The sequence below is a fragment of the Girardinichthys multiradiatus genome, chromosome 14 (genome assembly GCF_021462225.1).
Source record: "Girardinichthys multiradiatus isolate DD_20200921_A chromosome 14, DD_fGirMul_XY1, whole genome shotgun sequence".
Classification (NCBI taxonomy): Eukaryota; Metazoa; Chordata; class Actinopteri; order Cyprinodontiformes; family Goodeidae; genus Girardinichthys; species Girardinichthys multiradiatus.
Window position 1 is genome coordinate 18918795 of NC_061807.1, and position 14448 is coordinate 18933242.

The 14448-nt window shown below is 40.0% G+C and overlaps 1 protein-coding gene across 1 annotated transcript in view; it reads right to left on the reverse strand.

Annotated features, from left to right (window-relative positions):
- Nucleotides 1–1062: 1062 nt before the first annotated feature.
- The window catches only part of sema4f (sema domain, immunoglobulin domain (Ig), transmembrane domain (TM) and short cytoplasmic domain, (semaphorin) 4F), a 74657-nt gene continuing 61271 nt past the window's right edge, over nt 1063–14448 (reverse strand). The window contains exons 3-15 of the mRNA XM_047386993.1: nt 13910–13969; nt 9805–9903; nt 9038–9149; nt 8818–8937; nt 8564–8712; nt 8287–8468; nt 5286–5427; nt 4977–5190; nt 4440–4549; nt 4170–4321; nt 3741–3796; nt 3447–3637; nt 1063–2622 (exon numbers count right to left, since the gene is read on the reverse strand). Coding sequence (XP_047242949.1) covers nt 1912–2622; nt 3447–3637; nt 3741–3796; nt 4170–4321; nt 4440–4549; nt 4977–5190; nt 5286–5427; nt 8287–8468; nt 8564–8712; nt 8818–8937; nt 9038–9149; nt 9805–9903; nt 13910–13969 — 2298 coding nt within the window. The 3' untranslated portion in view covers nt 1063–1911. The remainder of the gene's footprint in view (nt 2623–3446; nt 3638–3740; nt 3797–4169; nt 4322–4439; nt 4550–4976; nt 5191–5285; nt 5428–8286; nt 8469–8563; nt 8713–8817; nt 8938–9037; nt 9150–9804; nt 9904–13909; nt 13970–14448) is intronic.

Below are 14448 nucleotides of genomic sequence, written 5' to 3' on the forward strand. Positions count from 1 at the left end.
CAGGTAACATAGCAAATGTGTGTCAGAGATGTCTGATGTCATCTTGCAGCCAGGTCTAGGAGGTTAGACAACGTTCACATTTTTATCCACAAGTTGATGCAATAAGTCGGTAGAAACCAGTTGAGTACATCATTCGTTGTAAACAAAATGTTTTTACTGCAAAATTGAGGATAGATTTAGAATATGAGTTTTCTGCATGATTATTAACAGATTGAATAAGGCAAAATATACACCTGTAACCTTTATAGATAATTGATCTACTAAATTAACCTCCTTTTCATGCTAAATCAGAAAAAAAACAGCATGTGGTGTTATCATCTCTAAAGGAATTTAGTATAAAATGTTGCTTGACTTGTTTAAAAAAATGTTATAGCTGAAATTATGAAATAGATTAATGTTCACTTTTAACCTATTTTAAGACCCGTTGGGAGTGCTTCAATTGTTGAAGGTCAGAGATCATGTTATAATTACTCTATCTGACTTTGCTCAAAACATACAAGACCTTTTAAAAGTTCCTAGATCAAGCTTGAGATGTGGCAAACTCCATAGATTCATTTCACACAAAAACAAGACCTCCATTGTTTCAGAATCTGTGCAACCTTTACTCAGTATTTCAAAACCCACTTTTTGATCATCTCCTCTTGATCTAGCAATAAACATAAGGCGAACAGCTGTTAAACTCAGAAATCCAATTTATGACATTTTGTATACCACTATCTCTCGGGATCAGTGAGAAGAAATAGACGACAGACAGATGTCTTCTCCTGGACTTTGGCTTCTTTTTCATCCATTTTCTGGATATATAGACAATATAGTACATAAAATGTTTTATTAGAAAATACCAAACTAAAATGTAAAACGTTTACTTCAAATGATTCGAGATGGAGCAGCAGAGGCTGAGCTGACAGAACAGCAAAATCTAGTAATAAAACTCAATATTGTCAGACTTCCAATGTTCCAGAGAACCAAACATGTCAGACAAACAGAACCTACGTAAATACAAAATGCAGTTTCTGTTTGAATATTCTTTCGTTACAGGGAAAAAATTGCAAGGAAGCAATGTCACCATTTACTGTTTTTTATTATAAAACACAACAAAAATAAAAATGACAATACATTTAGGTTGAAATCAACTCACAAATTCAGGTGATGGTGGTTGTTAGTTAAAAAAAGATCCATTTTTTAAGACATCATTTGAAAGACGTTTGACCAATAATTTGATAAACGGGTCTGCTCCCAAACAATGACCAGAACCTTATCATGAATCTGTGAACCGCCGTGTTAGAAGGGAGCCCTGTCTTTGGTTTTGCAGTCAATCTTGGTTCTTTAGTCTCTGACAGTGACCTCTCTCTATCTCCAAGGCCCAGGACTAGTGGAGAAGAACTGGACTCTGTGAGGCTCAGTTCAGCTTTGCTGCCTTTGGATCCGTCAGGGTGTGCGGCATGAGCAGTGACACCACAAGGAGAGAATTAGCCACATCTAGTTACAAACAACGGACCTAAGACTGAAGTGCACTTTTTTTTTGCAGTTCCATTAGTACAGCTGAATGAAAGGACAACAAGATATGGCTTTTCAACGTCTAAGAAGGTAGGTCATCATTGATTTCCTTGTAACATTGGAATTGCGTGACCACTGATTTCATGTTCTCGGCTCAGTTATTTACATGTGAAATTTACACCCAAACAACGTAAGCTGTGGCTCTCCAGCGTGCCTACAACAGCAGTGTATAACACGCTTATATTTTCTGCGGTGCCCTTCAGTCTATTCATGGTTCTCTCAGACTTTGACTCTTAACATATATTTTCATAAATCTCTGTTGTCTTTCTCTCCATGCCACAGCTCCCATTCAAAGGCATCTGGCAGTACCTAAAGAGGCATCCAGTTCATTTGCAGGCTGCAGATTGTTTTCCTTCATATTGAGCTTTCTTCACACGGAGCCAGTGGTGCCTGAAATCCCAACATCGGAAAACTCGCGAGCTCGTCCTGTAGTCCTTTTTTCCTATCTCCCAGTCCTTCATCCACCCCATGTCCCTCCCCAGACTCCATCTCTCCGCCCATTGGCTGCACCCGCTCCCTCACTTCCGTCCTTCCCCCCAGCGTGTTTGCTACTAAGATTTCTGAGTGGAGCTTCAGCCCGGTGCCACTTGTGTCGCAGTTGGCGAGCAAAGGATGTCCATTGCTGGGGTTGCTGCTAATCCTTGCGCCGTTGTAACTGTTAGCATGGTGGCCACCGTTACCGTGATTGCTGAGGAGCGTAGTAGTTGTGGTCGAAGTCGTCTTGCCGTTTTGTTTTTCCGTCAACTTGAATCGTTCGGAAACCAGGCTGGAGTTGCTTTGGGACTGGGGAGATGTCGAGGAGCCCAGCAACTCTCGTCCCTTTCCTGATGACAATGAAATATCATGGTCGCGATGGCCTGGGCGGGTACCGTTTTGCTTCCGGGTTACGAAGTAGAGAAGAAACGCTCCAAACACTAGGCCCACGAAGAAGAAAAAGATGTAGATTGATAAGACATGTCGGCTTCCAGCTTTGGCCGCCGTTCCTTCAACAGTGGGGCCCTCCAGGTTTAGGAAAAAAGCTGCTCGGCGGCAGGGCGTTGGGTCTCTGATGCTAGGTCCTCCCTCCTGAAGGAGGCAGAGAAAAACAATTTCATCTAGTCAATGATTATCTGTTATAAAGTAAAAAGTATTCATACCTTTTTTTCACATTGTATCCTGTTACAACCAAAAACATGAATGTGTTTTATAGGGATTTTATGAAAAAGACCAACAAAAAGTATTGCAAAGATGTTAAGTGGAAGAAAAATAATTTGTGATATTTCTAAGGAAAGCCATTGTTGAAAGAAAGTCATAACAAGTTCAATTTAAAGTTTACTGCAAGCCATGAAAGGGACACAGGTAACATGTGAAAGAAGGTGTGCTGTTCAGATCAGAACAAAAGCTTTTATTTTCAACCAATTGGCTCAATAAACCGAACTTGACCACATTTATATTTAGCATGAAATTGGATTGTATGCATCTGAATTCGAATAAGTCAATCTAATTGGATTGAATTGACTTTACATTTCTGTGTATAAATCGGATCAGTTTGTTTTGTAAAGTACCTTCAAGACAAGGCAAGATTTGCTGTGAGTCGCATCGATATGAGTAAATTGAAGTGAAAGAAAAATTTGAATTGGATGTTGCTGAATACAGGGCAAACCTGTTGGAGATTGCAGAAGACTTGGGATTGGGGCAGAGGTTCAGCTTCTAAACCTACAACCATTATGTTTATTATTATTTTAGAATAGACCAATCAAAGTCCAGACCTAACTTTAATTGAGAAAAATGATTTTTTTGACTCTAGCTACATTATTTCGAGTTTTATTTATACAATCATTACTGTTCTATCACATAAAGATTAAACACAATAAATCCAGTTGCAGGGCTATATAGATATGAATCTGTACCTGGCATGTGCAAACGTATTTCCCCAGGTTGTCTATTGTCACAGTTACCGCCAAGTCAGAGTGGTGTTGCCTGGTGTGTCTGTGGGGAGGATACTCCCAGCTACAGGGGCGAGGAGAAAGCTGGACACATGGCAACAGGATGCGCAGTCCGATGGAGACTTTCAGCTCCCTGATGGATGGATCGCATCGTCCTACAACAAGGAAAGTGAAGCAGAGAGATTAAAAACAATATTTACCCTGAGCCAGGAAGATTTCAAAATAAAATAGAAACATATGGTGCCTGGATATACTTACGGTCTTGTGTAAGACACTTTCTTAAGGCGTCATCTACAACGTCACCTGGACCAGGACTGGAAGCAGAAAAAATATTTATAATCACTCAAGGATTGTTGTCTAATATTTTTTTGTCTTCTTTTCCTTTCTTGTTTAATGTCTTTGTTTGGTTCATTGCTTGTTCAAAATGAATTGTGTTCCTTTTTTAGTTTTTTTTTTATTTCCTTCCTTCCTGCCTGCCTGTCTTCCTTCCTATATATTACACTGCCTTGACTTCTTTCAGAAGTGTGGTCAATATCAGACGAATAAATCAACGTATATACATCCTGTAAGAGGGAAAGAATCAAAATGACTTTTAAAGGTGTCTTTGCAGTCTAACACGTTTCCTCTGCCCTAGATTTCCACTTTCAAACATCTTGTTGTTCTTTGGGATAGTCCTGTTATACTCACTCTGCTTCTGTGAACGTGCAGGTTTGGTCCTCTGTGCTCCACTCACAGCCCACTCCTCTGGCCCTGGCACAGACCTCACAGCTGGAATAGAGAGCGCAGCCTTCAGCCTGTACTCTAGCCACAGACAGCGGGCTCCCCACCAGCGCTCGACCCTGGAAACACAAGGACACCTTAAACAATCACTGTGCACTACATCTAGTTATTCCGTTTTTAGGCTCGGCAAAAAATAAATAAATGTGTGGATGTGAGGCGCAAAAGCAAAGGCTTTACCTGATGCAGTAATATGTTGTTAACAGGCTCTTGTGAGGAGAAAAGAGGAATCTCTTGTAGTAAAGTTGCATTCTGGCCCGCTACTGCCACTTGGTGGAGCTCTCCACGATCTACACAACACAGAAGATGAAGTTTACTTTTTCCAAGTAATTTATTTTACATATAATTTCCAAAAATCAAACAAAACTGATATTAACTGAATTTTGCTTACTGCTGCTATGTTGTAAATACTTAAAATGTTTGAGGCCAAGCAACTATCGTCAGTGTTTGAGTTTTTTAAAAATGTGTTAAATGTTCAATGACCTTAGGCAGACTTCTTAGAATGGCTTCTTTGTTAAGTTGTCCACTGTGTTTTTTATGCAACCCTGGCTTATCACTTTAATTTAGGAGCCTGTTGCCTGCCTGAATGATTTAATTAAACCTTTTTTGTAAAATATACATGAAACATGTTTCAGTTTATATGAGATATAAAGTAATTGACAATGACTCAACTTTTCTGTTCTTTCAGAACTTTTATCTCAGACACTTTCTTCTGACCTGTTCCAAGATGAAGGACAGCTCCTCTTCGGTCCTCTGCCTCGCCCATCAGCGTTACAGCCAGCTTGGTGTATTTAATTCCCTTCCGGACCAGCAGGGGTGCTGCTGTGACGCTGTTCTCCATCAGTGGGTGGTCCCTCACAAAAGTCAGCACCTTGTCGGGAAGTTTCAAAGAGGATTCGAATCCTTGACCCTTTAAAGCGCTGTTCAAACACTGGACATTAAAAGAGGATGGAAAACAGTTATATGAGGAGAAAAACAAAGCATAATGGAAATGAAATCAGGCCGCTGGGTGGTCCAGCTCAGTACCTGGCCTGGCCTTGGTATGGGAACAGTCTCGGGACTGTTCCAGTTCTCACACGTCTTCTTCAGCTCTTTAAAAGGACCGTCCATAACTTTGCTGATGTCAAACAGACTGAAAACACACACAGCTGAAACATCATTGGGCTCCCTATAAAAAAAGGTAGGAAAAAAAGGGCATAGTTACCTAGAGGGGTTTAAAGTTAAGAACACTGTTTTGTCTTAAATGCCTATAATACTCTCATAGCTCTTTGGTAATATAGAACCAGGAAATGGATGACTTCACACCCAGAAAGAAAGAAGTGGAGCGCTAATTTCTGTCCACATATTGATGACTTTTCTGTCTTTTTTCTAGAAGTGATCGGAAAAGGTACATTTCAACTGTTTGTTGTTTCAGCTGTTGTTGTTTCACACATTAGCCTTAACCCTTATCACATTTTTTTCATGTTACAACTACAACTTTCAAATGATTTTATTGGGATTTGATGTGACGGACCAACAAAAAAGTAGTGCATAATTGTGAAAGTGGAAGGAAAATGATGAGTAGTTTGAAAAGGCTGCTGCACATACAGGTCCTTCTCAAAATATTAGCATATTGTGATAAAGTTCATTATTTTCCATAATGTAATGATGAAAATGTAACATTCATATATTTTAGATTCATTGCACACTAACTGAAATATTTCAGGTCTTTTATTGTCTTAATACGGATGATTTTGGCATACAGCTCATGAAAACCCAAAATTCCTATCTCACAAAATTAGCATATTTCATCCGACCAATAAAAGAAAAGTGTTTTTAATACAAAAAACGTCAACCTTCAAATAATCAGTTATGCACTCAATACTTCGTCGGGAATCCTTTAGCAGAAATGACTGCTTCAATGCGGCGTGGCATGGAGGCAATCAGTCTGTGGCACTGCTGAGGTCTTATGGAGGCCCAGGATGCTTCGATAGCGGCCTTTAGCTCATCCAGAGTGTTGGGTCTTGAGTTTCTCAACGTTCTCTTCACAATATCCAACAGATTCTCTATGGGGTTCAGGTCAGGAGAGTTGGCAGGCCAATTGAGCACAGTGATACCATGGTCAGTAAACCATTTACCAGTGGTTTTGGCACTGTGAGCAGGTGCCAGGTCGTGCTGAAAAATGAAATCTTCATCTCCATAAAGCTTTTCAGCAGATGGAAGCATGAAGTGCTCCAAAATCTCCTGATAGCTAGCTGCATTGACCCTGCCCTTGATAAAACACATTGGACCAACACCAGCAGCTGACACGGCACCCCAGACCATCACTGACTGTGGGTACTTGACACTGGACTTCTGGCATTTTAGCATTTCCTTCTCCCCAGTCTTCCTCCAGACTCTGGCACCTTGATTTCTGAATGACATGCAGAATTTGCTTTCATCCGAAAAAAGTACTTTGGACCACTGAGCAACAGTCCAGTGCTGCTTCTCTGTAGCCCAGGTCAGGCGCTTCTGCTGCTGTTTCTGGTTCAAAAGTGGCTTGACCTGGGGAATGCGGCACCTGTAGCCCATTTCCTGCACACGCCTGTGCACGGTGGCTCTGGATGTTTCTACTCCAGACTCAGTCCACTGCTTCCGCAGGTCCCCCAAGGTCTGGAATCGGCCCTTCTCCACAATCTTCCTCAGGGTCCGGTCACCTCTTCTTGTGCAGCGTTTTCTGCCACACTTTTTCCTTCCCACAGACTTCCTACTGAGGTGCCTTGATACAGCACTCTGGGAACAGCCTATTCGTTCAGAAATGTCTTTCTGTGTCTTACCCTCTTGCTTGAGGGTGTCAATAGTGGCCTTCTGGACAGCAGTCAGGTCGGCAGTCTTACCCATGATTGGTGTTTTGAGTGATGAACCAGGCTGGGAGTTTTAAAGGCCTCAGGAATCTTTTGCAGGTGTTTAGAGTTAACTTGTTGATTCAGATGATTAGGTTCATAGCTCGTTTAGAGACCCTTTTAATGATATGCTAATTTTGTGAGATAGGAATGTTGGGTTTTCATGAGCTGTATGCCAAAATCATCCGTATTAAGACAATAAAAGACCTGAAATATTTCAGTTAGTGTGCAATGAATCTAAAATATATGAATGTTAAATTTTCATCATGACATTATGGAAAATAATGAACTTTATCACAATATGCTAATATTTTGAGAAGGACCTGTATAAAGCCTGCTTTACTGTGGTTCATGTAAATTAAATCACGTCACAACCGGAATTCAGGAGTCAGAAGAAGAGTATCTGAAAATTTTAAGTTTACATTTTAAGCCTTGCCAGAGAGTCAATATTGAATGTCCTCTAATTGGATTGGTCTACATCCACTACATTGTCGAGCTTATGATAACCTCTTAAAGTCTAATCTGATCAAACAACCTTCCACATGTTTGCTTGTTTCAACCTACAAATGGGACTTCTTATGGCTTTCTGCCACTCTTCCATAAAGGCCAGATTTCGGAGTGCACAAATAATAGTTGCCGTGTCTATATATTCTTCAGCCTCTTGGCTGCTTCTCTGATCAATGCTGTCCTTGCCTGCACTGTCAGTTTAGGTGGACAGCCATGTTTTTGTAGATTTGCAGTTGTGCCTCACTTTCCGTACTTTTCATTTTTCTTTCCATTTATCCATGATCTTTCCAGTGTGTCCATTGGTCTCCATTATGCTGTTTGTTCAGTATTGTTTTCTAATAAACCTGTGAGACCTTGACAGAACAGCGGGAATCTAGACTGAGATTTGATTACACACGTGGACTCTATTTAGTAATTGGATGTCTACTGAAGGCAACTGGTTGCACTGGATTGTATTTAAATTGGAAAAGTAAAAATCATCTTCCTTCAACTTAAAATAAAATCCCAATAAAATACATTAAAATGCCAATAAAATACAGTCTTTGTCACTTTACAACAAAATGATGAAACAATAAAGGTTAGGGATATTTTTCCCAGACACTGTAATAAAAACCCAGGAAGTAGATTTTTAGGCTAATTTTCCTCTGTTGTAATCTTACCACTGGGAGGTGAACAGCCCATAGAAGTGTGTGCTGCTGGGGTCTCCTGAAGAGTGTCGAGCCGTGAAAACATCTGTCAGGATGTTGTAGCGCTGACCACTGGGTTTGTCCTCACACACCAGCTGGGCTTTGAGAAATGTGGTCCATCGTCGCTGCAGAGTCTTCATCCCTCCCACGTCAGACTGAACATTTAATCAGCATAAATTTAGCCCAGTGAAGCAACAAAAAAAAAAAAAGAAAAGAAAAACATGTCAACTCAGTCACATCTCTGGGTTACCTTGCAGATTCGTACCACCCTCGGCACATTGGTGTACAGATCGTGCTCTTTGGCTATCTCAGTGAAGAAGAAGTAGATTTTGTCATCGTCTCCGGTCGGGTTGCTGTCTGCGGTCTGCTCTATGTAGGCTGAGCTGACAAACTCTGGGTCTGAAGGCGTGCATAAAAACGATGGTCATTTGGAAAATGTGACACAAAGATAAAATGTGTGAATTAGTTTGCTGGAGAATGTGTAGATGAGCGTCATCTACACACCGTTGAGCCAGTTGATGGATTGGTCAGTTCGAACACGCTCCTGCTCGGGGCCCGTTGCCCTGGAGATGTCATAGAGCGTTCCCAGGAAGTTACTGGTGGCTGCTGTGTATAGGATCCCATCTGAACAAAATAAAGAGAGGACTGAACAAAAATATCTATAACAGAACAAGTTTGGGAAGTAGAAGATAAGCGAGTAATCGCTCAAGGGTTTTTCACTTGCCTGCCATTACAGCTGTGTAACGTTGACTGGGCTCAAAGGGACACTTGCCCTTCCCCGTCTCCATCTTCACTCCTCCATCCTCTGTTGCTTCCAAGGTGAAGGAGGAACGCTGCTGCAGGACGACAGAAAAAGAAACTGACTAGTTAAAATTAAACTCCTACTGTTCAGGGGCGCTGTGACCAGTGGCAGCACCAGCGAGGGTCTGGGGATTGGGGGAATTGGGTCTGTGGTGCAATGGCTCCTGTTAGAAAAATGCTGGCCCTCCTCACTGGACTCCCAGGCTAGACAGTCTCACATGCAGAACATTTATGACTTGTTCCATTTATTTTAATTCTTTAGTCATTTCTTGACTTTCCAACCACGTCAATTTTACAGAAGTTGGGTCTAATCCAAATCCTAATAAAAATGCATTAAGGTTTGTGTCTGCAATGTGATAAAACATGAATACATGAATAATTTTGAAAGGCAAAGTATGTTACAGATGTCTGCATAATTCAAGAGAGTATGGAAACACATGGCACAACATTGTTATCAGTGTTGATATGGAATGAAAGTTTAAAGTCATTCCACCAAAATGATGCACATGATCCACTTCAAGAGGTAGTTCAAAAACCCAAAACCACTGTAGGTCGTAAGGGGTATGTATGGTGATTCCTTTGCAGTCTGTTATGCACACGGGGCTACAGAAACGAATTAATGCACAAGTGAAACATGCTGCTGCTGTTGCAACATTAGCAGAGAAGTAAGATAATGATGGACACACTAACCAGGAATGCACACTGGGGGTCAAAAGCGTAGGTGCCGCACACGTAGATGCGACCGTCTTTCAGGAATTCCAACAGACGGATGTAGTTGTTGCAGTCAACCTGCAGGGGGAGACAGAGTTACAGAAATAAGAGCCACGCCTGAGTTTGACTCCTTGGTTTAACTTCAATAATTAATAACTATAATACCACACGTCTTTATATATCTGTGTAAAACGTTTTTTATGTCACACATGTGAAGATATACTGCAAACTGAAACACTAAAAAAAGATATAAGCAACTCAAACAACAGTAATATACTTGTTTTATAGATTTTAAAAACAGATGTATTTGATCTTCTAAAAGATTTGTTTTAGAATGTAAATATCTGTTTCTTTTTTCATGATCCACACAAATTTTAGGATGATGTGAATGGAAGTGGTATCTGAAGCTCTAAATGGATATCTGAGCCCCCTTACAGCTTTAAGCAACACTTGAGATCCTGACAGAAGACCAGTAAGGACCCCACCGACTCACATCCCCACAGTAAGATTTAAAGGAAAAATAAGACAAAACATGCATATGTATTCATATCTTTCTCTCCTCTGTCTGTCTGAAGTGGAAAAATACCCTCATACTCTCATCTCACTTAGCAGGAAACCATGACACAGGTAATTTAAGTTGAAGCTTGTGTGTGTGTGTGTGTGTGTGTGTGTGTGTGTGTGTGTGTGTGTGTGTGTGTGTGTGTGTGTGTGTGTGTACGACACAAAGATTGCCTATTTTCCTGGATGAGCTCCAGGCCTGAGCCACCTCTTCTCCAGGGAACAGATCCTCTCCCAAACCCAGATCATGTCACCTGAATCAGCGCCCATCACTAACCCACACCAGTCACCATTGCTATGCTGGTTTAGCCCAGTGAAAGACCCACAGCCAGCCAGTAGGTGGAAAAATGCATTCCAGTCATTAAATATGGGATCAAATCAGAATTAGGCATTTAACAAAGAACTGAGGGGGATTGAGTATTGTTACTGTTTTCCTTTTTTAAATTATTAACAATTTATGTTTAAAGCCCCTATGATTTTAGCCAATTTGCTAAACACACCTGGTCCAAATAGAATAAGGTATGTCTTCCTTACCTGACTGCTTAGTTGTTGACATTTTTCAGTAATATGATGAATAATGAGATTACATTACTTTGAAAGCAAACCTATTGCATTTGTCGCTTCCACATCCATCATCTATGTTCAGTCAAATCCTGCAGGTGGAAATCAGGCAATGTGCTAATGAGGCCAGCTTGATCCGTTCAGTTGCCGGGGGCTTGCATTATTGATATTTTTCACTTGCTACAATTCTGCGATAAAGTTTGGCTAAACTCATCCTCAGCATGCATGTTACATTAATTTTGGGCTTTAATGATGCATCTGAACTGTGTTTTATCAAGGCGGGAATGACTTTATAACACATAACTAAAGTGAAACAATGTCAAACATATACATACATGCCAGCTAATATTTGGATGTTCCTTTGCATGTTGAATCAAACTATTTAGATTAACTCTTTCCCAAGAAACGCAGTCAAATTTTCAGCCAGAGTTACACCAGTAGCTTGCTGAAGACTATAAAAAGCATGTGGTTGAGGTGCATTTTGCTTTTGGGCATTCATCTAAATATTAGTAAGGGTGTATATTTATATTTAAGCAGTGGTGGTTCTAGACTAAATTTAGCAGGGGGGCAGGGTGGTGCCAGTGTTTTTCATGGGGTCACAGCACAATAGAATGAAACAAAAACACAGTATATTACTGTTTAGTATATTAACTGAGCCACAGAGCCTCTTGCGGCTCCGGAGCTGCAGGTTGCAGAGCCCTGATCTAGCAGATGAAAACTGTGATCCTAACACCCTTTTTAATTCATTTTTAAAGTTAAACTGTAAAGGTAAGAAATCAATCATTTCTGTGCCTATCATTTTAACAAATTTATTTAGTATTATGTCTTTAGTACAGGGGTCATAACAGGGGCCAGGACCAGTTCTGCAGGGTAACAGGCCCCTGTTGGCCCCCTGTCTAGAACCGACCATGTATTTAAGCCTGTATGTGTAATTCTGATTCTGCGTGGAATAAAAAAAACGCCATCCTTTGAAAACAAGTTATATTATCTTATATTAACTTAGCAAAATACATTAAAAGCCCAGAATGAATATGACATTAGTGGTGATATTATGGTCAGCTTAGAAATACTGGTTGGGAAGAGAGGAATTCTCTAATGAATTCCTCTAATCTTAGTATCCCCAGTACATCTGCACCACATTCACTCTAAAGCTGTCTAAACCTTTAAACAGGTCTTAAATGTGGTCTGAAATGTGAAGAGACAAACATCCTCAGTTCTACAAATAGCTCTCACCCCAGTTGTTTTAAACTGTCTCTGACAAAGATTAAGAAGCACGCAAACACATACAGGTGGTCTTCTGTTGAGTCTGTCACCTTGGTTCTCTAATTGTACTCTTGGTTTTTCTCATAGTTCCTTCCTTCTGTCTCCTTCATTCTTCATAGTCCCTCTGATTCAGTTATAATCTTTTAATCAATGTTTTCGCAGGAAAAGAAATATCCCTTTTTATTCCTGCCTTTATCAGTGAGTCAGCCCCCCACTTCTGTACACAGGAACAAAGAAATCTGCTGAAAGCTAACAGTGAAACTGTGTAAAATGGACTTTTAGAGCATACAAAGGTGATTTATTGCAACATGGTTGAGAAAGGGTCATTTCACAAGCATCCATTAATGCTTGGAAGCTTTTTCACTCTGACATTGCATTTTAAAAACGAAGGAATCACTCCGGCATGAATCAACAAACACACATCGAGTGTACCGTTTTCTGTACATAGACGCTGTAGAATGAGATGTAAAGCTTGACTGTACGTTACGCTCTATTTAAGCAGTTTCCACAGACAGTTACTGGACATCTGTGACTTTATGCACAGCCTGTCTCCATGCTACTGTGTCTCTTTGCGAGCTAACACCCTGTATGAGGCACTGGCATCAGTCCCAGAACTTCCTATCTGATGCCCAGCAGCATGGGGTTGTGAAACACACTTGCGCACACACTACATGTATGCTACCAAAAATAGGTGCACAGGTAAATACGACTTAGATCCAATACATCCCACTTAAAAGTACTTATTAAAAACAGAGTGTTCCAAAAAATATGTAAAGAGTTAAAAATGACATGAAATTAGGTTTTTGTGTCTTTAACGCCTGTTTTCCATTATAGTAAACAAGGTACTTTTCTTTCATCACCGTTTTTTATTTTCAAAGAAATTTCATAGAAAATGAGACTTCAAACATCCAGTAAGGGCGCACTCGTTCATTAAGCAAAGTAGAAAGAGTTACCCTTTTCACATACGTGTTGCATAGGTTAGACAAGAAATGTTTCAAAGACCAAGTACAAAGAAATGAATTGACCATTGTAATTGATCAATTAGAAGAAGTTTTTGCCTTGCTGCACACTGTCTGTCAGCTGGCTGAAAGAAGACTGCTACACAAGACAAATTCAGTCTTTTGGAAATATTTCTGGATAAGATAGATAGCATCATTATAGGTGTAATACTGTATATGTTCCATTATTTCACACCAGTTGGAATAGTTACAGCTTTTTGTTTTAAATAAAACAAATCAGATCTCACAATTCAATTTTAATAAAAATATATTATGTACCTACCATGATACCTGGACCCCACGGTATTTTTTTCCATGGGTATCATACCATGAGAATTTCACAAGGACCCATTCCTGCTTGGCCACAAAAATGTCAGTAATGTTCTACGCTAATGGTCGTCATTAGGCGAATCGAATAGAGGTGAAAGAGAAGGGTACAACGGAACGTTTTTGTGATTTTGAAGCGCTCTGAAACCAGACACTGGGCTGTGTCTACCGAAAAACTAAACTTTCAGTGAGTCTTGCAGCTGGATTAATGACATTAGAACAATAAATAACAGGAGGTACTGTAGATCAAGCTAAACAAAGGATTTTAATATGTTATTTAGTGAGATTATTTCAGACAGTACCTTGTGTTTAAAAATCAGAGTTATTTATATTTAAGCTAAATCAAGCAGAAGATGAATGGCATTAAAAGGTCTCACCTCTGTCTTTCCCTTCCCCACACAAGACCTCCTCTTCTCCTCGGGTACAGCCCAAACAATCTAAAAGAAGGATGAGAAGAAAGAACCAGATAAATCACCGTTAGCAGCTTACATGTAGCTGATTGGGGATCAATGTTAGATTAATCACATTCTTTAACCCTCAATATATTCAGAGCTGTGCTATTCTACTGTCATTTACAGAGGATACGCAGATTTTCAAAGATTCTTTAACACAACTTATGTGTTATTATTATCAAGAGGCACCAATTTGCAAGACGTGCTCTTTTCTCAAATTATTTCTCATTCAGTGTGGCTGAAACATGTTGTAGCTTTCAGGAAGTTTTGCTATTTCCCTGAATGTCCTTTTTTATTTTCAACACTTCCTGCTCTGACATTTCTCTTCTATTCAAGATCAAGACTTCTGTTTTAAAATCTGACAGCTCTTTTTACACTCGTGTTTATCATAGGCGGGCTACATAGCACTACTAGTTTTTCTTAAATGAATAAACTCTCAAAGGTACTTTATTCTCTCACTTGTT